The following is a 26,339-nucleotide window of genomic DNA, read 5'->3' as shown; positions in this document are numbered from 1 at the left end:
ATAGATAGATAGATAGATAGATAGATAGATAGATAGATAGATAGATAGACAGATAGAAAGAATTGGGAATTATGGCATAATAAGTCATAATTTTGACCTAATTTTAAAAAACAATTCAAAATGGAAATAAACAGTCTAAATTATGACAGCCAAAATTATGAAATTAAAAAGTCGAAATTGAGATAAAAAGTCAAAACTATAAATCAGAATGTCATAATTACAATTTACCAAAGCGTGATTTTTGGACATCAATTCATGGCTAACCTGTCCATATAAATATATAATGTTATAAATAAAAATATCATAAATATAATATATCCTCCTGAGACCCAGATTTTTTTTTTTTTTTTCATGTCATCACATTGTTTAGAGCATAAGAATCAAATGGTAAAAAAAATAAAAAATGTTTTATTTTTTTTGAAAAATAACATTTTATTCATATGTTATGCTATGTCCTCTGTAGTGGACACCAGGACTCAGTTGTTTAAAAAATAAAATGACATGAAATTATATGTATAGGCAAAAACAATGGGATTTTTTTTTTCAATCACCAATAAACGTTGGGGTTTCAGGATTTATTTTAACTTAAATTTGTATAAAGATGATTCTCAACTATGTTATGAAAGATATTTAACGGAATGAATTGATGCACCATTTTACTTTATGCAATATGTGGGTAAAATGGCCATAAATTTAATTTCCCATTTAATGCAATGAATCTATACACTGTATCTAATGTGCACATTAATGTGTTCTTGGAACAACATTTAATAAAAAAAGAATTGTAATAATTAGAGTAATAATTAGCAACATTTTAATATTAATATCTAATATTTCATAGGAATATTGATGAATAACTTATTTCCATATTCACTTGTTCTGTCTCCCAAAATGCCTGATAAACATGAAATTATTTTCATGAATATATCATAATATATCATGAAATTAAAAACAAGAAAGTAATTTTTTTATTTGAAACCCCATTACGTTTTCCTGAGATGTTAGTTTATGAAATACATTTTGAAAAGTAGTCTGATTTAAATTATAATTACAATATATTATCATTTTGTGTTACATTTGATCACTAAATTAATGTCAGGCATTTTTAAAGACCAAGGATACGTTGTTTTCATGGTGAAACCTCCAAACATTGGTGTCTCTGGAAAGTCCTGAATGTGCTCTTTACAGGACGCCCAGGTCATGTGACATGTGACATATATGGTGTCAGAGAAATTCACTAAAATATAATGTCCACTACAGTGGACAAAAGTCTATTCCTGGGTCCCAGGACGATATAAATATTATGTATATTAAATATGATATATGATAGTAATAATAATTTTTTTTTTTTTCATGATGAAGACCTTTATTATGAAATGATTTCCGGTTAGGTTGTCATCACAGTAGCTGTATTCACACTAACTGCTCTCTCGCGCTCCCTCTTCCTTATTCTGTCCACCAATGTAGTGATCGATTCGTGTCCATCATCACCAGTCATTACATTTATCGATAAAGGTAAAGCGTTATTGTTGTGATTTATTATTTCGGACAAAGATATGCGGCATGACGTCATAACGCTCACGTGCTGTGTGTGTACAATACGTCGTGCTTTTTTTTTGACGCAACGAGATGGCAACGGAACCAGCGTCCATGGAAACAGGCTTATAATCGATATATAAATGCTTCTGAAAATTAATCTGTTGATTTTCCAGCACACAAATTGATGGAGCTTATTCCTGTTCTCGAGCCAGAGGAGAAGCCTCGGGACAGACAGTGGTATCAGCTTGTTTCTCTGTGTATGCTGTGTTGTGTGTAACTCATTACAAGTAACTTGAGTTACGTTATCAGATTACTTTTTCAAGTAACGAGTAAAGTAACGCAATACTTTTAAAATTTACAACAAAATATCGGAGTTACTTTTTCAAATAAGTAACTCAAGTTACTTTGTTTTCCCATTTATTGACTGACAGCTCTCTTGTCCTCATGTTGAGAAGTGCAGGTGTGTGTGTGTGAAAACATGATGGTTATTGTAGTTCTAGACTAAATGTGAGGATTTACTCTACACTTGTACAAAAAAAGATTCAATATTCCTCAAAATGAATAAAATCAGTGAAAAGCAGAATCAGAATACTTATGCAAACCTCCAATAACTAAATATGTTAAATAAAACATACATTTTTATGCATTTAATTTCACTTTATTGACCAATGTACTTGCGATGATTCAGTTAAACCATAAGCAAAAATGACTATAGAATTTTTTTTTTTTTTTTTTATTGGTAAAGTAAGTGTTTAACTTTTTTCTCCTGCATCTTATTCTTCCCTTATCCAGAAAAGGTTTGTTTGAGTGGTGCCCTCTAATGCACAGCGTAGATTTGCATTTCCTTCAGCCTGAGGCTTATTATTTCACTTTTGGTCTGAAAGGGTCTTTACATTTGCCCAAAAATATAACTTTTGTGTTTAAAAAAAACAAGCCCAGCCCAGGTGGAAAAAAAAGTAACGCATAAGTAACTTAACGCATTCATTTTCTAAAAAAGAAACTAAGCAACACAATTAGTTACTTTTTAAGGGAGTAACACAATATTGTAATGCATTACTTTTCTAAAAAAGTAACTAAGTAGCGCAATTAGTTACTTTTTAAGGGAGTAACGCAATATTGTAATGCATTACTTTTCTAAAAAAGTAACTAACGCAATTAGTTACTTTTTAAGGGAGTAACGCAATATTGTAATGCATTACTTTTCTAAAAAGTAACTAAGTAATGCAATTAGTTACTTTTTAAGGGAGTAACGCAATATTGTAATGCATTACTTTTCTAAAAAAGTAACTAAGTAGCGCAATTAGTTACTTTTTAAGGGTGTAACGCAATATTGTAATGCATTACTTTTCTAAAAAAGTAACTAAGTAATGCAATTAGTTACTTTTTAAGGGAGTAACACAATATTGTAATGCATTACTTTTCTAAAAAAGTAACTAAGTAATGCAATTAGTTACTTTTTAAGGGAGTAACACAATATTGTAATGCATTACTTTTCTAAAAAAGTAACTAAGTAATGCAATTAGTTACTTTTTAAGGGAGTAACACAATATTGTAATGCATTACTTTTCTAAAAAAGTAACTAAGTAGCGCAATTAGTTACTTTTTAAGGGAGTAACACAATATTGTAATGCATTACTTTTCTAAAAAAGTAACTAAGTAATGCAATTAGTTACTTTTTAAGGGAGTAACACAATATTGTAATGCATTACTTTTCTAAAAAAGTAACTAAGTAGCGCAATTAGTTACTTTTTAAGGGAGTAACACAATATTGTAATGCATTACTTTTCAAAAAGTAACAAAGTAGCGCAATTAGTTACTTTTTAAGGGAGTAACACAATATTGTAATGCATTACTTTTCTAAAAAAGTAACTAAGTAATGCAATTAGTTACTTTTTAAGGGAGTAACACAATATTGTAATGCATTACTTTTCTAAAAAAGTAACTAAGTAATGCAATTAGTTACTTTTTAAGGGAGTAACACAATATTGTAATGCATTACTTTTCTAAAAAAGTAACTAAGTAATGCAATTAGTTACTTTTTAAGGGAGTAACACAATATTGTAATGCATTACTTTTCTAAAAAAGTAACTAAGTAGCGCAATTAGTTACTTTTTAAGGGAGTAACACAATATTGTAATGCATTACTTTTCTAAAAAAGTAACTAAGTAATGCAATTAGTTACTTTTTAAGGGAGTAACACAATATTGTAATGCATTACTTTTCTAAAAAAGTAACTAAGTAGCGCAATTAGTTACTTTTTAAGGGAGTAACACAATATTGTAATGCATTACTTTTCAAAAAGTAACTAAGTAATGCAATTAGTTACTTTTTAAGGGAGTAACACAATATTGTAATGCATTACTTTTCTAAAAAAGTAACTAAGTAATGCAATTAGTTACTTTTTAAGGGAGTAACACAATATTGTAATGCATTACTTTTCTAAAAAAGTAACTAAGTAATGCAATTAGTTACTTTTTAAGGGAGTAACACAATATTGTAATGCATTACTTTTCTAAAAAAGTAACTAAGTAGCGCAATTAGTTACTTTTTAAGGGAGTAACACAATATTGTAATGCATTACTTTTCTAAAAAAGTAACTAAGTAATGCAATTAGTTACTTTTTAAGGGAGTAACACAATATTGTAATGCATTACTTTTCTAAAAAAGTAACTAAGTAGCGCAATTAGTTACTTTTTAAGGGAGTAACACAATATTGTAATGCATTACTTTTCAAAAAGTAACAAAGTAGCGCAATTAGTTACTTTTTAAGGGAGTAACACAATATTGTAATGCATTACTTTTCTAAAAAAGTAACTAAGTAATGCAATTAGTTACTTTTTAAGGGAGTAACACAATATTGTAATATATGTGTTTCTCTCACAGCGCACATAAGGTGTGTCTCGCACTTAACAGTGTTGGAAATTTCAATTATTATATTAGTTTATGTTGTGTTTTTTTTTACAATTATTATTATTTTTAGGGATGCAAAAATAAACTGGGGACTATATTAGTATCTTTTGTCATATTGGCATGAAATTATCACATGTACACAGTTCTGCTCGTTTTGAATGCTCAAGAAAAACTTTGTAACAACATCTATCATTAATACTGTGTGTGTATAATTAAACACGTGTGTGTCTAGGTATGTGGTGTCGGCCTCAGGTGCCGCTCCAGGTGTTTCTGTGGGCCACACCTGTGTGTTTCTGCCCTCCGCTGATGGAGGCAAGGGGAGGATTGCAGTCGTCGGTGGAGCCAATCCTGACGGGAGCTTCTCTGATTCCTACATGATGAATCTAGGTAATAATAATGGGGTTACAGTCACATGACCAGGGTATGAACTGGTTATAGTCTTAATAAATAAATAAATAAATAAAATTTAAATAATTAAAGAAATTAAATTACAATAGATTACTAAAAACAAATAAATAAATAAAAAGGAGGATAAAATAAATAAATCTAGGTAATAATAGGGTCACAGTCACATGAACAGGGTACAAACTGGTTACAGTCTTAAAGGGACAGTTCACCCAGAAATGAAAATTCTGTCAACATTTACTCACCATTCCAAACCTGTATGAGTTTCTTTCTTCTGTTGAACATTAAAAAAGATATTTTGAGGAATGTTGGTAACCAAACAGTTGATGAAAATATTATTTAAAATACTATGGAAGTCAGTGGGGTAGATTGGTGACAAATGTTCTTCAAAATATCTTCTTTTGTGTTCAACAGAAGAAAGAAACTAATACAGGTTTGGTACAACTTGAGGGCGAGTGACTGATGACAGAATTTTTATTTCTGGGTGAACTGTCCCTTTAAAGCAGAGAATCTGTGAGATGTTGTATAGTCACATTATTTGTTTTGCAGATACTCATGAATGGGAGGTTCCAGAATGGACGGGTTTGCAGGCGCGTTACGAACACTGTAGCTTCGTCCCCGAGATCGAGCCGAGGAGTGTGTGGGTGTTCGCTGGAGCCCAGAAGAGCGGGAACCGCAACTGTGTTCAAGTGCTGCGCGCATCAGGTGCAGAAACACACAACCTTATTAACCTTGTGCATTCATACTGTACCATTCTCACGCTTGGAATAAATGTCTCTTCTGCTCACCAAGGCTGCATTTATTTGATAAAAAATACAGTAAAAATAGTGAAATATTATTAGAATGTAAATCATCTGTTCTCTATGTGAATATACAGTAATTTATTCCTGTGAATGTTCAGCATCATTACTCCAGTCTTCAGTGTCACATGATCCTTCACAAATCACTCTAATATGATGATTTGATGCTCGAGAAACATTTATGATTATTATCAGCGTTGAAAACGGCTTCATATCTTTGCGGAAACTTTGGTACACTATCATTCAAAAGTTTGGAGTGAGATAGATTAAAAAAATAATAATAATAATACAGTTGCTATGGTGTTACTAGGTCGTTGGTAGGGTGTTCTGGGTGGTTGCTATGTGGTTACTAGGGTGGTCTGGTTGGTTCCTTGGGAATTGCTAGGCGGTTGCCAAGGTATTCTGGTCGGTTGCTATAGTGTTGCTAGGTGGGTCCTACGGTGTTCTAGGCGGCTGACAGTGTGTTGCTAGGCAGCTGCTAGTTGTCACATATGTTACTATTGAGTTTTTTGCATGTTCTTAGCATGTTTTAGCACTTAACTAAATCGCTATTAGCATGTAGCTATTAGCTATTCACTGCTAACATGTGTAGCATGTTGGAAGTCCTGTTTCTTAGCTTGAGTCAAAATAGTCAAACCCCCATGTTTATACAATGTTCTAGCAACACCCTAGCAACCACCCAGAACACCCTAGCAACTGCCTAGCAACACCATAGCAACAATCCGGAACACCCTAACAACTGCCTAGCAACCACCCAGAATACCATAGCAACACCCTAGCAACCACCCAGAACAACCTAGTAACCGCCTAGCAATGCCTTAAGCAACCACCCAGGATACCCTAGCAATCGCATAGCAACACCCTAGCAACCACCCAGAACAACCTAGTAACCGCCTAGCAATGCCTTAAGCAACCACCCAGAATACCATAGCAACCACATAGCAACACCCTAGCAACCACCCAGAACAACCTAACAACCACCCAGGATACCCTAGCAACCGCCTAACAACACCATAGCAACCATCCAGAACACAATTGCAATGCCCTAGCAACCACCCAGAACACCATAACTACCGCCTAGCAACACCATAGCAACCATTCAGAACACCATTGCAATGCCCTAGCAACCACCCAGAACACTTTAGCAAACCACCTATTAGCAACACCCTAACAACCACCCAGGATACTCTAGCAACAAAGTGCCGAGTTTTGCCACGGCAAGCTACACTCACATTTTGTTCAGGAAATGTACATGACAGCTATTTTAAATTGTAATATTATTTCACTGTTTTTGTTGTATGTTTGATCAAATAAACGCAGTCTTGGTCTTTCAAAATCATTGAATGATCGTAATCATTCCAGAGGGCTTGTGGGAGACAGTGTCGGTGAAAGGAGATCCTCCCTCAGTCAGGACGTACCACACAAACTCAGCCTGCGTTGGAAACAGACTCTACGTGTTTTCGGGAGGCGACGCCGGAGCAGATCCAGTCGCCGAAACACACGTCCACGTCTTTGATTCAGGTCTGACAAACACAAACACAAGAGCTTAAAGGGTTAATGGGAAATGAAGCATGATCGTGTATCTGCAGTCACTGCGACCTGGACGCAGCCGGAGAGCGACGGGACTCCTCCTACGCCGCGGCACGGTCACGCGATCACAGCCGTGGGGTCCGACGTCTACATCCACGGAGGAATGTCTGGACAGACGCTTCACAACGACATGTTCCTGCTGGACACGGGTGGGTCGCCAGATCCACTGCTGGTGCTTGACTGATGTTTTCCCACCAAAACTCCTTTTTCAAGTTGTTTTAGTACATCAAGTTACATTATTAAAATGAAAATCTAGCACTAACAAAGCCTAGCAACTAGCTTAGGACATGCTAGCAGCGTGTTAAATCATGCTAGCAAAATGCTAAAACAGACTAACAATGTGTTAAATCATGCTAGCAACGTGTTAAATCATGCTAACATGATTTAGCACTTTACTAACATGTTTTAGCATGTTTTAAAGCATTGCTAAAATTAATTAGCATGTTTTAGCCTGAATTATCATGTTGCTAGGATGATTTTGCATGTTTCTAACATGTCTTAACTTGTTATCATGATTTAGCATGAAAAAGCATGTTAGCAGCATATTAATTTATGTTAACAACATGTTAAAACATGTTAGCAACAAGCTAGCAACATGCTTTTTCATGCTAAATCATGATAACAAGTTAAGACATGTTAGAAACATGCTAATTCGTTTTAACAACGTGTTAAAAAATGATAATTCATGTTAGCAAAGCGTTAAATCATGTTAACAATATGCTAAAACATGTCACTTCCTAAAAGATGATGTCATACCCTTAGTTTCCTCAAAATACTGAAAGGACAGGAAAACCTAGTAGTCACATTTATTTAAATGAAAAGGCTCAACTGTCCTCCTCATACTCGTTGTATTTTATATATTTTTTCTCTCATGGTTATTTAGAAACTATGAAATGGGAGAAAGTGAAAGCGAAAGGCGAGATCCCGCCGGGAGTGGCAGCGCATTCATCTGTAAGCTTTGGGAAAAACATCTTCATCTTTGGAGGAATGACATCAGAAGGAGCCACAAACTCCATGTATAAGTTTCAGTGCGGTACGAACTTATGATAATATCTCAAACAGTATTCAGCCTTTTGAATATTCAATTCAGGTCATTAAGAAGCACAAGACTTTTCTACACGTTTTAAATCATGCTAGCAATATGCTAAATCATGTTAGCAATATGTAAAATTTTGCTATCAACATGCTAATCATGCTAACAACATGCTAGCAATGTGATAAATCTTGTAAGCAAACATGTTAAATAAGGCTAGCAAATGCTAAATCATGTAAGCAACATGTTAAATTGTGTTTTCAACCTGCTAATCATGTTAACAACGTGCTAGCAATGTGATAAATCTTGTTAGCAAACATGTTAAATAAGGCTAGCAAATGCTAAATCATTTTAGCAATATGTTAAATTGTGTTATCAACATGCTAATCATGCTAACAACGTGCTAGCAATGTGTTTAATCTTGTTAGAAATGTGTTAAATAAGGCTAGCAAATGCTAAATCATGTTATCAACATGTTAAATTGTGTTATCAACATGCTAATCATGTTAACAACGTGCCAGCAAACATTTTAATGCTAGCAACATGCTAAGTCATGATAGCAAAATGCTAACAATGTGTTAAATCTTTTTAGCAACGTGTTAATTCATGCTAGCATCATGTTAAATCATGTTAGCATGTACATCAAGTTAAACTAACTGTTTAGCTAAAAATTAGTATACGTTTTTTTAAATATTTGATTTCAGTTTACATTTAATTTTTTTGGGGGAGGGGAGGGGGGGGGGGGGTAGTTAACTTTACTGTTACATAATGAATAAATGTCAAGTAAAATATAAAAATAAATATCAAATCATAATATTATCAAAGCATCGACAGATTTCTTCTGCCCCGACAGACGAGCGGCGCTGGACGCTGCTGAAGTTCGAAGGCGATCTTCCTCCGGGCCGGTTGGATCACTCCATGTGTTCGGTGCCGTGGCGCGTGGCGACGGCGGGCCGAGAAACACGTGACGAAGACGAGCAGCGGCTGTGCTTCATCTTCGGAGGAATGGACACGCAGGGCGTCATATTCAACGACTGCCTCGTGACGCTGCTCACGTGAAACACTCAATAAATGTGTCCCGTCTCAAAATGGCTGAACTGATTTATCTAAAGTTCCTTTGAACCTGAAGATCTGCTCGATTCAACAAGATTTTCAGTGTAAAAACTAAATCTCGACATAAAGACGCTCCATGTGGCAATCAAGTGGAATCGCTGAGAATTACTTTTGGTTTTAATCCGGTTCGATTGCCGATCATATAAACGTAATCTTTGCATTCATGCCGACTTCTACGAAAAACTTCTACAATTAATTGAATTGAATTTATTTATTCTTAAATCATGTCAACAATGTGCTAAATCATGCTAGCAACATGCTAACAAAATGCTAACTATGCTAACAACATGCTAACTATGTTAACAACATGCTAATCATTCTAGCAACATGCTAGCAATGTGTTAAATCTTGTTAGCAACGTTTTAAATCATGCTAGCAATATGTTAAATTTTGCTATCAACATCCTAATCATGCTAACAACGTGCTAGCAATGTGTTTAATCTAGTTAGAAACGTGTTAAATAAAGCTAACAACATGCTAAATCATGCTAGCAACATGTTAAATCATGAACCTGAAGATCTGCTCGATTCAACAAGATTTTCAGCGTAAAAACTATAAATCTCAACGTAAAGACGCTCCATGTGTCAATCAAGTGGAATCGCTGAGAATTACTTTTGGTTTTAATCCGGTTCGATTGTCGATCATATAAACGTAATCTTTGCATTCATGCCGACTTCTACGAAAAACTTCTACAATTAATTTAATTGAATTTATTTATTGTTAAATCATGTCAACAATGTGCTAAATCATGCTAGCAACATGCTACATTATGCTATCAACATGTTAACAAAATGCTAACAACATGCTAATCATTCTAACAACATGCTAACAACATGTTAAATCTTGTTAGCAACATGCTAAATCATGCTAGCAACATGTTAAATCATGAACCTGAAGATCTGCTCGATTCAACAAGATTTTCAGCGTAAAAACTATAAATCTTTGCATTCATGCTGACTTCATAAATATTTGAGAAATTTCTACAATTATTTGAATAGTACGATTGAATTTTTTTGGACAAAATAATACAGGGTTTCTCAAAATGTAGTTTGAACGTTGATGAAAAGCTAATAATTAAATCGTAAGTGTAAAATTTAAATAACTAAAAAACAATCAAATTAAATGAGTGCTGTCAGATTAATCTTGATTAATTGCATCTAACATTAAAAATGTGTATATATATATATAAACATATTTACAAACTTTTGTTAGGAGTGATTAATCAATTTGACTGCACAAAAATAATTACTTACTGAAATGGTCAAATATTGTATTTGTTTACCTGTATGTCAAACCATGAATATCTGAATATGTTGTTCAATTATTGACATATTAACAAAATATCAGGGGAATTTTGACTCAAGAGTTCAGCTGCCAAAAATAAAATAAAATAACCTGAATTAAGTCCCTGTTTTAATGGATCGAAATTTTTTAAAAGTACATTTCAGGGCAACACAATTTTTTTTGGTTTTCAGTTCAGTTTAGACATGACATTTGAATTCAAGAGACACACACACTCTCACACATATTTTCTTACACACACTCACTCTCTAACAAACGCTCTCTCACACACACACTCTTTCACACACTCCCTCTAACACTCTCTCTCCCTCACAAAAACACTCACACACACATAATCTCTTTCTCACTCACACACACTCTCTCACACACACTCTCTCACACACACACTTTCTCTCACACACACGCTTTCTCTCTCTCACACACACACACACGCTTTCTCTCTCACACACTCTCTCTCTCACAGATTTTGCCGAGTCATGTTCCTGGATCAACATTCCTGTACATATTAAATCCTAATCCTACCCCTAAACTCATCCCATAACTTCTCCCTGGAATCACAGGGAAATGGTGGTGAATAACACTGTAAACTCGTCCCTCAGATCTGATTGGCTGAATGTTGATCCAGGAACATGTTGTACTTGGTGACATCACGTTCTCACACACACACACACACACACACACACACACACAGACGTGGTAATTTTGTATCAAACTTTTATTGTTTAATGTGGTAGAAATATCTTCTACAGTTTGCCAGATTTCAATAAATAACTTTTGCATGTCACATGAAAATTTACCCAGAACCCCCTCCTCCTCCCCCTCCCAGAACTGCCTGAGAATAGCAGCATCAAGCCTCGACACCAGGCTAAATCTCCACCGGAGTGAAGAGAAAACAAGAAAAAAAACAACTCTCTTTAACACAAGTCTTTCCCCGAAGAGATTCGTGGCGTCACGGCCGCCGGCTACGTACAAAAATGTTCAGTATGTACATCTCCATGTTGTTACTGTGCGTCTACAACTCGTCCTTGTCCCCCTGCTCCTCGCCCTCCTCCGGCGCCGCGCCCGCGCTGCCGTACAGCTTGCTCACGATAGGCTGAACGATCTCCTCCAGCTCCTTCTTCTTGGCCTGGAAGTCCTCGAGGTCGGCTTCCTGATGCGACTCCAGCCACTCGATCTTCTCCTCGACCGCCTTCTCGATCGCCTCTTTGTCCTCGCTCGAGAGCTTCCCGCCGAGCTTCTCCTTATCCCCGATCTGGTTCTTCAGGGAGTACGCGTAGCTCTCCAGCTCGTTGCGCGCGTCGATGCGCTCCTTCAGCTTCTTGTCCTCGTCGGCGAATCGCTCGGCTTCGTTCACCATGCGCTCGATGTCCTCGGGCGTCAGGCGGTTCTGGTCGTTGGTGATGGTGATCTTGTTCTTGTTCCCGGTGCCTTTGTCCTCGGCGGTGACGCGAAGGATGCCGTTGACGTCGATCTCGAAGGTCACCTCGATCTGAGGGACGCCACGAGGGGCCGGTGGGATCCCGGTGAGGTCAAAGGTTCCCAGAAGGTGGTTGTCTTTGGTCAGGGGACGCTCACCTGGAAACACACACACAGAGAGAGAGAAACAGAACTGATTAATCATGTGATCTGACATCAAATGTGTCCCTCACTTTAGAAACGCACACGGTATCAGCCGATATCGCTTCATTTTTAATGTTATCGGTTTGATGAGAAGATTTGGCTACTATATTAAAGCTGATAAATAATGTATTATTCCCTTCAGCTGAGACACTTCTATGGAAGCTTGTTTCCGCCACAGAATAAAGCATTTTAAAAGATAATTGCGACTTTTTATCTCACAATTGCGAGTTTATATCACGCAATTCTGACTTTATTTCTCAGAATTGCGTGATATAAAGTCGCAATTGTGTGTTATAAAGTCAGAATTCTGACTTTTTCTCGCAATTGTGACTATATCACACAATTCTGACTTTATAGCACGTAATTCTGACTTTATAACACATAATTCTGACTTTATAACACGTAATTGTGAGTTTATATCTCGCAATTGACATCTTTTCTCAGAATTGTGAGATATAAAGTCCAATTCTAAGGGAAAAAAACTTTTTTTTTACCTCAGAATAGTTTATATCTCACAATTCTGACTTTATACCTCCCAATTGCGTATTATAAAGTCAGAATTGCGAGATATAAACATGCAATTCTGAGAAAAAAAAAGACAGAATTTCAAGTATATTTCTCGCAATTGCAAGTTTATATCTCATAATTCTGACTTTATAACACACAATTCTGAGATAAAAAGTCAGAATTGTGAGATTAAAAAGTCACAATTATCTTTTATCTTTCACTGTGTGGCGGAAACAAGCTTCCATACACTTCAGATGCGCACTGTTCAACATTATGATTATGAATAACTTGAAATATGATTGAAATCACTTCAAAAAAGGAAAATGCAGTTCAGTGCAACATGTGCAGCGCAAGCCTGTCATATCGGCTATTGTGTCTTATAGAATTTGATTTAATGCAAGAATTTGATACAAAATATGCATACATTTAATTAGGTTTATTAAAAAAAACCATTAAAAAAAAAGCCTTTATAAGGTAAAAATGCCCATATAAGGTAAAAATCTATTTAATCTTATTGGAAAAGATGATTTATGTCTCTGCTGTTCACGACAGTCCTAAACCTGCCAGGATACCAACACAATAACACACTCCACAAAATATCCTCTAATGATCGTTATGGAGAAAAATCCCAGAAAATATAGAGGTATCCCCGATTCTGAAGGGATTAAAGACGGATTATGAATCTGAAATCGTTGGCTTACCTTCGTAAACTTTGATGGTCACGGTCGGCTGGTTGTCAGAAGCGGTGGAGAAGATCTGGGACTTCTTGGTGGGAACGACGGTGTTCCTGGGAATGAGTTTGGTCATCACTCCTCCAACGGTCTCAATGCCCAGGGTCAAAGGGCACACGTCCAGGAGCACCAGGTCACCTGATCAACACAGTTCAGTCATTAACCAGCTCTCACACACAAAAAGGGTTGTTTGACTGGCAAAGCTGTTTTTAACTGGATTATTGTTCAAGTTCAAATGTATTTGTATAGCACATTTAACCAAAGTGCCTAACAATGTCACTTTTACATTTTTATCTCATACTTCCAACTTTATTTAATAATTTTAAATTTAAAATATTTTATATAATTAAATATAATAATTAAAATAATTTTTAATTTATTTAATAATAAATCTTAATTATGTCTTTGTATGTCATAATATATAATTATAAAAATATAATATAATAATGTCATGATTATCGCTTGTTATTATGACTTAGTATGTCAATTTTAAATTTTTATCTCTTACTTCCGACTTTATCTCATAATTTACACTTTATTATAATAAAGACTTGGTATGTCATAATTATCGCTTGTTATTATGACTTAGTATGTCATAATTTTAAAATTTTAACTCATATTTTCGACTTTATCTCATAATTTTGACTATCATTATGTCTTGATATGTCATAAAGCAAGCACTGAGCTCTGGCGTTGATGGTGTCAGTCGCTGCAGACGGACTCACCGGTGTCCTCCTCGCCGGACAGAACCCCAGCCTGCACCGCGGCTCCGTACGCCACCGCCTCGTCCGGGTTGATTCCTCGGGATGGCTCTTTGCCGTTAAACAGCTCCTTCACCAGCTGCTGGATCTTCGGGATGCGAGTGGATCCGCCGACCAGCACGATCTCGTCGATGTCCGTCTTCTTCAGGTCCGAATCCTCCAGCACCTTCTGCACCGGCTTCATGGTGGAGCGGAACAAGTCCTGCACACACACACACACACCAGACAGGGTTACTTCAGTGTCGCTAGTAAAATACTACAGTATTTATTCATATTTGGAATTTGTTTTTATTTTGATATTTTTATTATATACAAGTTTTTGTTATACAATTCTGTGACTTGTGATTATTAGTTTTAAAGTTGAATAGGTTAAACAAAATTATAAATGTGCATGCATATACATATAAATATATTTTATATATAAAATGAGAAAAGAGAAAAAAAGCTTCTTTTTTTTTCCTTTTAGTTTTTTTTTTATTTCTATTTAGTTTATTTTTATCTTCGTTTTAGTAATTTAGTACTTACTAATTTAGTAGTAAAAAACAAAATATATATTTTTTTAAATTAAAAGGAAATGAAAAAATTAAATACAAGTCTTTATATTTTAAAGTTTTCTTTTCATTTTCATTTTAGATTAATATTTCTTTTTAGTTTAATAAATTATTTTTAGTTTATTTTTATTATTTTAGTAATTTAGAACTTAAAAATAAACTAAATAGAAATATTAAACTAAAATAAAATAAAAAGGATATTAATTATACATTTTATGTTTTATTTTTAATTTTCTAATAATTCTATTTAGTTTATTGACTTATTTTTAGTAATTTAGTACGTAATTACATAAATGAATAAACTAAATAGAAATATTAAAACTAAAATATTTGATGAGAACTTATACTTAATATTTTTCATTTTAGTTCTCAATTTTATTTCAGTATTTAATAATTTTAGTTTTTTAATATTTCAATTTAGTTATCTATTTTTTGTAATTTAGTACTCAAGTACATAATAAAAGGATTAAATTAAATGGAAATAAAAAGAGAATATTTGTGTTTCAGTCGCTGCTCTCCTCAAACTTGGCGTGGGTCAGTGTTTCAGAGAATTCCTAATATTAATTAGTAAGTAATTTAGTACTTAAATACATAATAAATGACTAAACTAACTGGAAATGAAGAAAGCTCCTCTAATCTGGAATACTGGAGTGTGTTCTCACCATGTTGAGCTCCTCAAACTTGGCGCGGGTCAGAGTTTCGGAGAAGTCCTCTCCCTCGAAGAAGGACTCGATCTCGATGCGGGCCTGGTGTTGGGCGGACAGCGCCCGCTTGGCCTTCTCCACCTCGCGCCGCAGCTTCTGCACGGCCCGGTTGTCCTTGCGCACGTCCTTGCCCGTCTTCTTCTTGTAGAGCTTGATGAAGTGCTCCATGACGCGCTGGTCGAAGTCCTCTCCGCCCAGATGCGTGTCCCCGTTGGTGGCCACCACCTCGAACACGCCGTTGTCGATGGTCAGCAGGGACACGTCGAAGGTGCCGCCGCCCAGGTCGAACACCAGGATGTTCTTCTCGCCGTCTTTCTTATCGAGACCATACGCGATCGCAGCCGCCGTTCTGTGGAGAGAACATCAGCGCTCACTACAACTACACACATTCGGTACTTCAAATACAATAAATTAACCAAATTTGAAATGTTGCTTTTATTTTTTCAGTTTAACAACTTTTTTTCTGTAAAAATTTTTAAAAAAAAACTATAAAAAAAAAAAAAGTTACTACAATGACTAAAATCAACATTTCAAATTTGAATTAAACTTGAAGTAATCAAATAAATCAATAAAATATATGCTTTTTTTTTTAAAGTGACAAAACAACTAAAAATATTATAGAAACTGAATAAAATATAAATTTTTACAAAAAAAAAAAAGTGATGTAAAAGGAATAAAAACTATAAATGTTTTTTTTAAATAGTGAAAAATTACTACACTTGCCTAAAATAAAAAAAAAAAAAAAAAAAAAAAAAAGTATTATTTATTATATAAATTATATTTATATATTTATTAAAATTATATCAATTTTATATATATATATATATATATATATATATATATATATATATATATATATATATATATATATATATATATATATATATATATATATATATATTTTTTTTTTTTTTTTAAATGATAGTAAATTAACACTGATGTGGATTTAAACGTGATGCCCTGAAACTCACGGCTCGTTGATGATCCTCATGACGTTCAGACCGGCGATGGTTCCCGCGTCTTTAGTGGCCTGGCGCTGAGCGTCGTTGAAGTAAGCGGGAACCGTGACCACAGCGTGCGTGACCTTTAACAAGAGCACAACCAATCAGACGTCGAGTTCGTAACCTCAGCGTTTCCTCTGAGTGTTAACTATCAAAGCGTTACCTTCTTTCCCAGGTATGCCTCAGCGGTCTCCTTCATCTTAGTCAGAACCATGGCGGAGATCTCCTCCGGCGCGAACGTCTTCATCTGGCCTGAGCCGATGTCCAGCTGGATGTGAGGCTTGTTCTTCTTCTCGATCACCTGGAGACAGGAAGCAGGAGTTAAAGGCACCGTTCACACGAAAATGAAAAGCGTTTCTCTTTTGGCGCAAGTTAGCTTTGACAAGTTAAATATAGATATTTTATAAAACACTGCTTAGTTTTCACTGTATGAATGAAATATATCCTGATTCTTATTAAAGCTACAGAAGTTATTCAGCCGAGAGAGTGAGTGATGTTCTCTGTCTTTAGTTCATGACCCCAGTTAGCGATATATACATGTGCGATATCTCGATAATTTCTATATATTGTTCAGCCCTAACGCACGGCTTTGGCTCAGCGCCGGTTGTACCTTAAAGGGGAAGTATTTGATGTCCTGCTGCACGGCGGAGTCGCCCCACGTTCGTCCAATCAGACGCTTGGCATCAAAGACCGTGTTCTCGGGGTTAGAGGTCAGCTGGTTCTTCGCAGCGTCTCCGATGAGACGCTCTCCTTCGGTGGTGAAGGCCACGTATGAGGGAGTGATGCGGTTCCCCTGGTCGTTCGCGATGATCTCGACACGGCCGTTCTTGAACACTCCAACGCTGAGGAAACACCATAAGACAGTATGAGGACACCGCCATAATGTTCATTATAGAGCATAATCCAGAAGTGCTTTAAAGCCAAGCATGCATGCGTGAATATTATACATAAAAATAAATAAATAATAATAATAATAATAATAATAATAATACTACATTTAAATGTTGTATATATTTAATAAAATATATACAACATTTTATGCATATATTTATAATATCTATTTTTTTGTGATATATATACAAAATTAAGATATAAATATATGCTTTTATAATTATATTGTTCTAGTTAAATATACATGTATAAATATTACATTTTAAGCAGAAAATTTTGTATATTTACATAAAGATTAAATATTTATAAAACATAAATGCAATAAAACCATTATATAAAATAATATTTATATAAAATGATAAATACATGAAGTGTATAAAATTGTATATATTTTTTAATTAAATAATCTTATAATAATATATTTCGTTCTAGTTAAATAAAAATATATATAAAGTAATAAAACAATTCAAATATATATGAATTAAACTTAAAATTATATTAAAATTGTATAAAAAAGGAGTGTATTTTCTACTTAATATATTATTTTTATAATTATACATTTTATTCTGTTACATATAAATTTAAATACTTCTTATTGAAAATTGTATATACATTTTAATAAAATGTATATTAATAAAAATATATATTAAATAAATATAGGTTTTATATTTAATTTAATACATTATTTTTTATAGTTATACATTTTCGTTCTATTTGTAAAAATGTATAAAAATTTCAATTATATATAAAATGTTGTGTATTCTTTATTAAATTTTTATAATTAGATAATTTATTCTAGTTGAATATAAAAAGAACTCATAAAATGTTATATATATAAAATAAATATAATATTTATATATTTATATAGTGAGTGAGTGTGTGCGTATAATTTTTTTTTTATAATTTAGATGTATTTTTCTTGTCTTGGAAATCAATTTTATTGCCTGCATATGACCTGAAGCTGCTTCTCACCAGGAGTAGGTGGTCCCGAGGTCTATTCCCACCACCGTCCCAACACTCTCCCGCTTATCATCATCTTCGGCGAGCACACCGCCGGCCACCAGCAGACACAGGCAAAGAAGGCGCATCTTGGCTCAGATCCGGACTCAATATTCACCAGTTCCTGGAGAGAAGACACCAAACATGAATGTCAAAGGTCAGGGCAGGCACAGAACACAGTAAACGTCACTCACTGCCTGGAAATGTGGCCTATCATTTTTTTTGCCCTCTTTTTTTTTTTTTTTTTTTAAATCAAGCATTACATCTTCATGCAAAAACTCAATGTATTATCTACTAATATTTTAACCCAAAATGGCATGAATTGATGCACTGAATTCAGCTGCAGCTCAAATGAAAGTAATGAGAGAACACTAAATCCATAATTAAAGGCCATTTATCAATGCAAACAATGGACACCATTTTCAAAAAAAAACCAAAAAAAACATAAAAATAAAACACATCAGAAGCAGATATGATGGTCATATGAATAAACCATATTCATGTACAGTCAGTATCCTGTTCAACCTCGTGCTGCTAAATCACTGACCATCAAATACTCATTACAATATACTCTATTATTGTTGTATACACTCAAAATCCCTTAAAAATTTAAAAACATATACATATCGAAACATATTTAAGATAAAGACATTGTTCCTCTTGTTTCGCCGGTTACTATCTAATGAATATCCATTCCTCGAGTCTATCCAGTCATAATAGCTTAATGTTATCTTTAAAGCGGTTTCGTAAGAGAACACATATAATACATAATTCTCACCTGATAATGCAGTATTAAGCAGTAATCTCAAGGGCGTGGGCTGATCGCAGTGAATCGCGTGCTGTCTGTCTCTTTCTCTCTCTGTGTTTCTCGTGTTTTCTCTCTGTCTCAAATGTAACTCATGGCGCTGCGCTCGCCTGTATATAAGCCGTCACCGCTGCCCCGTCGTGGAGCCTCGCTATTGGTCAGAGAGCAGCTCGTTGGAAGGCGCTCATTGGCTGAGCGTTGCACGCTGGCTGATGCTGATTTGCACACGTACGGATGGCGGAGACGTCATCAGATGAGGCGTAGTGGAGCGATTTGATTGGCCTACGTGAGTGTCAGTCAGATTGCGAAGCTTCTGGATGGAGGCTCGCATTTGAACCTGGCCAAGAAATAGAAATAGTTCGAGAGTCTTTCATCAAAAACTCGGGTTTACACATTTTACATACTTATTTACATTGGCATGTGACTCTACTGTTCTCAAAATAAGCATTTAGGCTTGGAATATATGGAGATCTCAGTCAAATTCATTTTCAAACGAGGAAAATTGTGTTTAAAAGCAACTGTATATGTACATTATCTTCCTTATTGCATTGCTGCAAAACGAATACATTAATATATGGACATGAAAGTTTGATTTGAGAGTAAATTAGATTATGGTGTGAGAACAGTGTCATAATAAGAGAAACTCACTTGACTGAGACTATGATCAATTATACAGTTTTGCCTTGTACAAAAATGTTTGACCATTTATCAAACACTATAATATTCAGCTTATTTAACCATTGAGGGTCAATGAAGAATCTGTGTGTATTAAAATATGGCACATTCACAATTATATTTCTGTGGTTTGGACGGTGACTCATTGGGCAGAGTATTAGCAAAACTATCTGCATACAAAAACAAATGAATTTCTGTGTCATGTAATGAATGATGCAATGATAAGGAACAACCTGACAGTGTTTCAAGTGTCAAAATTACACTAGTATTGCTGCATTAATTGATCTAGTGGGGTTTTTGACATATGTTTGACCAATTAACTTGATAAATACACATTTCTGAATTTATTTACAATTTACCGTTTTGTATTTGTATCTACATTTCATATACCAACCGTGAAATTTATTTGCAGGGTAATACTGTCACCATGTCATTCACTGAATACTAGTGTGTGGAAATAATTCAGATTTTCAACCATTGGTGTGTCTGGTAAATTATGATTCCAATCTAGATATATTTCTAATATTTTCATGGAAAGTCCCAGAGTAGAAATTCAAGTAGTTCGGTTCACTTGGTTCATTTGGTCGGGACCAAAAACACCCCAAAACATTTAGTCCTGGTCCACTTCTCATTGGCATTTTAACACCAAACCTAAAGATACAGAATCTAAAGGGATATATGTTCACAACCTGATTGATCGGCTTTGATTGTGACTTTTATTAGGTATATTTCACAATGGAACTTGCCGAACATCCAAAACAATGCTGTGTTCTGGGCTAAATGTGCTCGTTGTATGTGCGTAGCCTATACATATGATGGTATTCTGACCAGCTGACTGAGTAAAGGAGTCAAAATAGCAGCAGGAATCCCTCTGTCACACACAAACAAAGATCTATGACCTTTTTAGGGTCGCACCTTATGACATCATGTCCTGTTTTTGGTTCGTTTACATGTCTTTAGTCTGTGTTGCGTTCACATCTCATTCGATCCACACCAGAGTTCGTTTGGAAGTATTTTTTCAGCAGTCTAGGTCCGCTTTTTTGGTGGCACCAGGGTTCAGATAGTACTTAGCAAGTGTGAACACACCCAAAGTAACACCACATTTCTGAGGACTTTCATTACTAATTAAAGCTAGGGTGATAAAGTTAAACTAGTATACTTATCTGATCTGGCCTACTTTTTCATAAACTTTGGCTTGAATATAGACGGTTCAGTTAAATAATTTTTGTCTGAATTGCATCAATTAATCTAACTAGGGATGCAATGATATAAAAAAAAATTGGCCGATACCGATAACTCGTTATATTTAAAGGCCGATAACCGATATATTGGCCGATAAATCTAAATCCAAATTTTTATATAATTTTTGAGAGCCTCGTTACAAAAAACAAAGTTCTACCATTAAAATCCATGTCCCAAGCACACAATTATAATGTTCTCATTATAATTATATAGCCTATATGACAGACTTGCGCTACACATGTTACACTTTACTGTATTTTCCCTTTTTTTAAGTGATTCCAATCATACTTCAAGCAATTCAAAACCATCATATTGAACAGTGCGCATCTGAAGTGTCTCAGCTGAAGGAAATAATACATTAATTATCAGCTTTTATATATCGGCCAAATATTCTTATCAGGCCGATTACGATAACATTAAAAGTAAACATATATCGTCCGATACCGATATGGTGGCCGATATATCGTGCATCCCTTAATCTAACCAATGTCAAAACAAAGAATAAAGCATAACAAAGCAAACACATACAAAGATAAAAATACAAGTAATTTATTGACTTACAGATGTGCAACAATACAGTAATTTCATCAGAACACTTCAATGAGGCGTAGGTGGAGTAAGACCTGGTTGTCAATACATGTAGCTAAATTAAATTAGCCTATTTTTTGGAGCCCGTATCACTAAATATCTTGCAGTGCATATAGGCGAGTTTCTCAGCATGTGAGCGTCGCAACAAGGGAAACCATTCCCAGTGCGGCAACTCTACGACTCTGTACCCGGCCAGAACGAGTTGCCTTCGCTTCAACGCGTGAAATCCGAGCAGCTGCTCAGTCCTGTAGCAATACTGATTCCTATTCGTCACTTGAACAGCAAGTCTCTGAATAGATGGTTTAGAGGAATCATCCGTGTGAGACGAGCGCTTCCCGGATTTGGTCAACGCCGTCAGAAGATTGTCCGTCAAGTCGACACCAACGCTGAAAATGCTTTCTCTCACATGGACCGGTTCAACAGCGTGAACCACTGGCTTTTGGAGGAACTTGTTGGACGGCCGCACTGGAATCTTCTGGGAATTGGTTATTTGAGCGAGTAGGTTGTCAGTTATGGTTACTCCAGAGAGTGTTTGTTCCAAGTTCTGAGAGGCAGGATTTTGCCGACAAGGTTCGGAGGACACAGGAACAGGCTGGTCGTTTTGGTCCAAGTGCACTTCTAGGTCAATAGAGCGCAAATGCGGAAGAATCATGTGCTTGCGCACAAACATCTCTCCACCTAGAAGTTTCTGCAACACCGCTTCAGCCTCAAGCATCTCAGGCTTACGACAGATATCCGATTGAGCAAAATCCCAGAGTTGCTTGGTCACTTCTTCCCTCATTGCGAGGCTAAGTCTCGGGATCGTCGACTCGGGCAACTCCAAGCCAACAGTTCCATCTAAAGTGAACAAGTCTTTCTTCAACTCGAGCTCCTTAGAATTGCAAGTTTTGTTGACGAACTCTGCGCTTAAAGCCAGACTGAGCAAGTCTTGGGGGAAGAGACCAGCAAAAGCAAGACCGAGGAGACCTGTCAGCAAATGCTCAGGGAACCGCTGAAACTCAAGCTGACGTTCTCGTAAGATCGCAGTGAGACAGGGATAAAGTTGAGGACTCTGGTTGGGAAGAACTCCTAATGTTCCAAAGGCCCAAAGCATCTTTGCAGCATCTTTACTCCTGCACCGGTTGACCACGTTGGGGAGTTGTTCGGCCACAGCCAGGAGAATCCGATTATCCCGGTAGTGAAGAGCGGAGCAAGACAAGACGACGTGCATTAGGCCTTGAACCTCCATTCTTGGGGCCCGTCGAGGCACCTCGGATCCCATGGCCTCCAACCACGGAAGATGGTCCAGATAGCTAAATCTCAACAGCTTCATGACATTGGCGATCCCGAAATCACTCAAATCACTGACTACAGCAAGAGTCCTGTCCACGAGCCGGCGCGTTGCTCTCTCGGACAGGGAGATCTGCGACTTAAAGAGGGCTAAAGAAACAGCTCCCAGTTCCTCAGGCTTCAACTGGTTCAAATAACGCATGAGTAACGACTCAATGGGTTGAACGAGGGCATCCGGACATCTCCTTCCTTCTCCGATAATGTACAAGAGTTGAAGCAGCTCCGGAAGACCCAGTTGGTTGAAGTTTCGGCTCACGTTGTCAAAGAGTTTTTCAAGGTACCGAGGAACAATCCGACCGAGGCATCGCCACAAGTCGGCGGCGAGAAGCAACTGGTGAAGCTCCATTTCACTCGCTCTCCGGCAGAACTCGGTTTCATACAATCCCAGTATGCTGTGGGATTGAGGCAAGCCCAAGTTCACGAATGATCTCAGCGCATCTAATAACTGCGTCGGCGTGAAGTTGTGCAGGTTCTCGGCGCTGTGCCGCAGGAGCGCGTTAAACCGCGCGTCTTTCCTCACGACCGCGATCTGCTCGTGGGGGATCTGGCTGAGTTTGCACAAGAAACTAGTTGCATCTGAAGGTCCCATGTTGCTTTTTAGTTCCGTGACCTTTCCAAGGACTAACAAGGCTTCGTTGAGGTCTACAGTAGAAGAGCGTTGGGAGACGTCATAGGTCATGTTCTGGTATTCAGGTCGACATCTTTGAAAGGCTCGTGGGTCACCGTTGACTCGTGGCTCTTTGGTGGCTCGGTTTGACTCAGCGTTACTGTAGTCAATGTCTGACGGCGTGTTCTTGGTGCTGGAGAGCCGTCGTGAGGAGCTAATGCGGTACAGGTTACGCTGTTGATGGAAAGTTGTGTTTAAGGATAGGCTACGGGACGATTCTTCTTTAGTTTCCAAGCAGTCATCGGTAGAATAACGAGCCGTCGGCGTCCGGTAATAAGCCGAGGGCTTGTACACCAGTGTTCTCTCCGTTTCTTCTTCTCTCTTTTGCTCTCCATTTTCCACATTTGCTGACAAACGTTGGGCTCTAAAGATGGAGATGCGCTGTACATGGGCATAAAGTCGACGCTTTGCCAGATGATGAAACAGCACCGTTGCAGACATCAACAGCAGACTCTGGAGAAGATCATACAAGAGATGTGTTTTCAATTTAAAGGTCAACAGTGTACTTGAAAAGAATGTATGCGTTTGAAATTCAAAGTAAGAATGATAGTAGGTTTCCTTTTCTTGCCAAATAATTCTGTCAGATAAATACCTTAACCAAGTTTAGTGTATATCTAAAATTTTAATTAAAGATTATGAAGGCGCATTAATAAAAAATAAATAAAAAAATAGTTATTTGCACGGATAAATAATTTATAATAAACTAGGGATGCACCGAAATGAAAATTTTGGCCGATACCGATAACCGATAATTCTTTAAATTTGAAAGCCGATAACCGATATATTGGCCGATAAATCTAAATCCAAATTTTTATACATTATTTTTAAGCCTCGTTACAAAAAAAAAAAAAGTTTCACCATTAAAATCCATGTCCCAAGAACACAATTATTATTACTTCAAGCAATTCAAAACCATCATGTTGAGCAGTGCGCATCTGAAGTGTCTCAGCTGAAGGAAATAATCCATTAATTATCGGCTTTAATATATCGGCCAAATTTTCTCATGGAGTGGATCTCTGAGCTGCTATGAGTGAGTGGAGGCGGGTGTCCTTTGCATATTCATAGAACCACGTATACTAAATGAGGCAAGGGTGTCGAGTTACATTCAAGGTATTTTAAGGCATGACAAAAAAAATTCAAGGAAAAAACGCTTAAATATGTCATTTTGGTGATCAAATATGAGTTTTAAAGGATAAAATTAATGACTACAAAGGACTTCAAGATATCGGACAAATTTTCTTATTACCGATAACGATAATTCGCCATACTGATATGGTGGCATCATTTACACTGCAATTTTACATGAAAAATAAGAATTAATTGTTGTTAATTTTTTCATGTTGGTTTTATATGTGGGTCTGTGCAGGCTTTTGCAGTCTTAAAAATTATATTTTTGTCACTTTTGATGTTGATTGCAATTGCATACACTTTCAATGATAGCATTCACGATCATTTAAAGGAAAAGATCAGCCAAGACTTTTTTAAATTTTTAATTTGGGAACAAACTACTCCTCTAATATTAGTTATAATGTACTGTAAACTGAATGACACCATAAACACACAAGAAAAAAAACGTAACTACTTGGTTTTGTCAAAAAAGAATTGATCCCAGATGTTACAGCTGAAATTCACATGGAATAGAGGCCTTTTCTGGTCAGCATATTTTTTAAAAGGAACATCAAAAGTGAGATAACTAAAACCTTATTTCCTTGTGGCGAAACGTCTTTAATCAATCATAAGCTACTGCACGTCCTTGACAGCAGCAGAACTCACTCATTCACATTCATCTGTTAAATAACACACCGAACACAACACAATCCGAGCGACTGTAGAAAGATAAACGTACCTTCAGCGCGTGTGGTCTTCAAGTGGAGTATTTATCGCATGAGGATACATCGCAAAAACACTCACTTTCACTTGAATCCACACGTGAATGTGTGTAGTGGTAAAGGCAGATGTCATGCGCGGTACGGAAGCTCGTAAGAGACATGAAACACTCAGTCACTGGCAGCATACGAAATCGCATATTTCCATACTGTGTTCAAAAGTTTGGGATCGGAAATATTTTTTGTTTTTTTAAAAGGCTGAATTTATTTGATAAAAAAAGCTAATTTTGTTAAATATTATGACAATTTAAAATAACCGTTTTCTATTTGAATATATTTTAAAATATAATTTATTCCTGTGATCAATTTTCAGCATCATTACTCCAGTCTTCAGTGTCACATGATCCTTCAGAAATCACTCTAATATGATGATTTGATGATCAAGAAACATTTATGATTATTATCAGTGTTAAAAAAAGTTGTGGACATTTTTTTTTTTCAGGATTCTTTGACAAATAGAAAGTTCTATTTTGTTTATTTTATGCATTTAATGCATCCTTGCTGAATAAAAGTATTGATTTCTTTTATTTCTTTATTATTTTTATTTTTTATTATTTCTTATTTATTTTTTTAATCAAATAAATGCAGTCTTGGTGAGCAGAAGAGACTTTAAAAACATAAAAAATCTTACCGATCCCAAACTTTTGAATGGTAGTATAGGCTGTATACAGGTGCTGGTCCTAAAATTAG

General features: G+C 36.0%; 3 protein-coding genes across 3 annotated transcripts; 1 reads left to right on the top strand and 2 right to left on the bottom strand.

Annotated features, from left to right (window-relative positions):
- Window positions 1-1,413: 1,413 nt before the first annotated feature.
- rabepk (Rab9 effector protein with kelch motifs) lies at window positions 1,414-10,766 on the top strand. Its single transcript, XM_079871812.1, has 8 exons — window positions 1,414-1,515; window positions 1,713-1,776; window positions 4,682-4,836; window positions 5,404-5,559; window positions 7,017-7,175; window positions 7,244-7,393; window positions 8,128-8,277; window positions 9,131-10,766. The coding sequence occupies exons 2-8, from the start codon at window positions 1,724-1,726 to the stop codon at window positions 9,334-9,336; spliced, it is 1,029 nt and encodes a 342-aa protein (XP_079727938.1). The 5' UTR covers window positions 1,414-1,515; window positions 1,713-1,723; the 3' UTR covers window positions 9,337-10,766.
- Window positions 10,767-11,164: 398 nt separating this feature from the next.
- Window positions 11,165-19,599, bottom strand: hspa5 (heat shock protein 5). The gene is made up of 9 exons (XM_079871811.1): window positions 19,236-19,599; window positions 18,431-18,581; window positions 17,178-17,409; window positions 16,731-16,868; window positions 16,538-16,650; window positions 15,525-15,915; window positions 14,276-14,513; window positions 13,521-13,688; window positions 11,165-12,267 (listed from the first exon to the last, which is right to left on the bottom strand). The coding sequence occupies exons 2-9, from the start codon at window positions 18,544-18,546 to the stop codon at window positions 11,705-11,707; spliced, it is 1,959 nt and encodes a 652-aa protein (XP_079727937.1). The 5' UTR covers window positions 18,547-18,581; window positions 19,236-19,599; the 3' UTR covers window positions 11,165-11,704.
- A 2,109-nt stretch (window positions 19,600-21,708) lies between these two features.
- Window positions 21,709-25,729, bottom strand: fastkd5 (FAST kinase domains 5). The gene is made up of 2 exons (XM_079871810.1): window positions 25,610-25,729; window positions 21,709-24,216 (listed from the first exon to the last, which is right to left on the bottom strand). The coding sequence occupies exon 2, from the start codon at window positions 24,202-24,204 to the stop codon at window positions 21,838-21,840; it is 2,367 nt and encodes a 788-aa protein (XP_079727936.1). The 5' UTR covers window positions 24,205-24,216; window positions 25,610-25,729; the 3' UTR covers window positions 21,709-21,837.
- Between the last annotated feature and the right edge of the window lie 610 nt (window positions 25,730-26,339).

Source organism: Squalius cephalus (assembly GCF_949319135.1).
Source record: "Squalius cephalus genome assembly, chromosome: 5".
Lineage (NCBI taxonomy): Eukaryota > Metazoa > Chordata > Actinopteri > Cypriniformes > Leuciscidae > Squalius > Squalius cephalus.
This window is presented reverse-complemented; position numbering and strand designations above follow the sequence as displayed.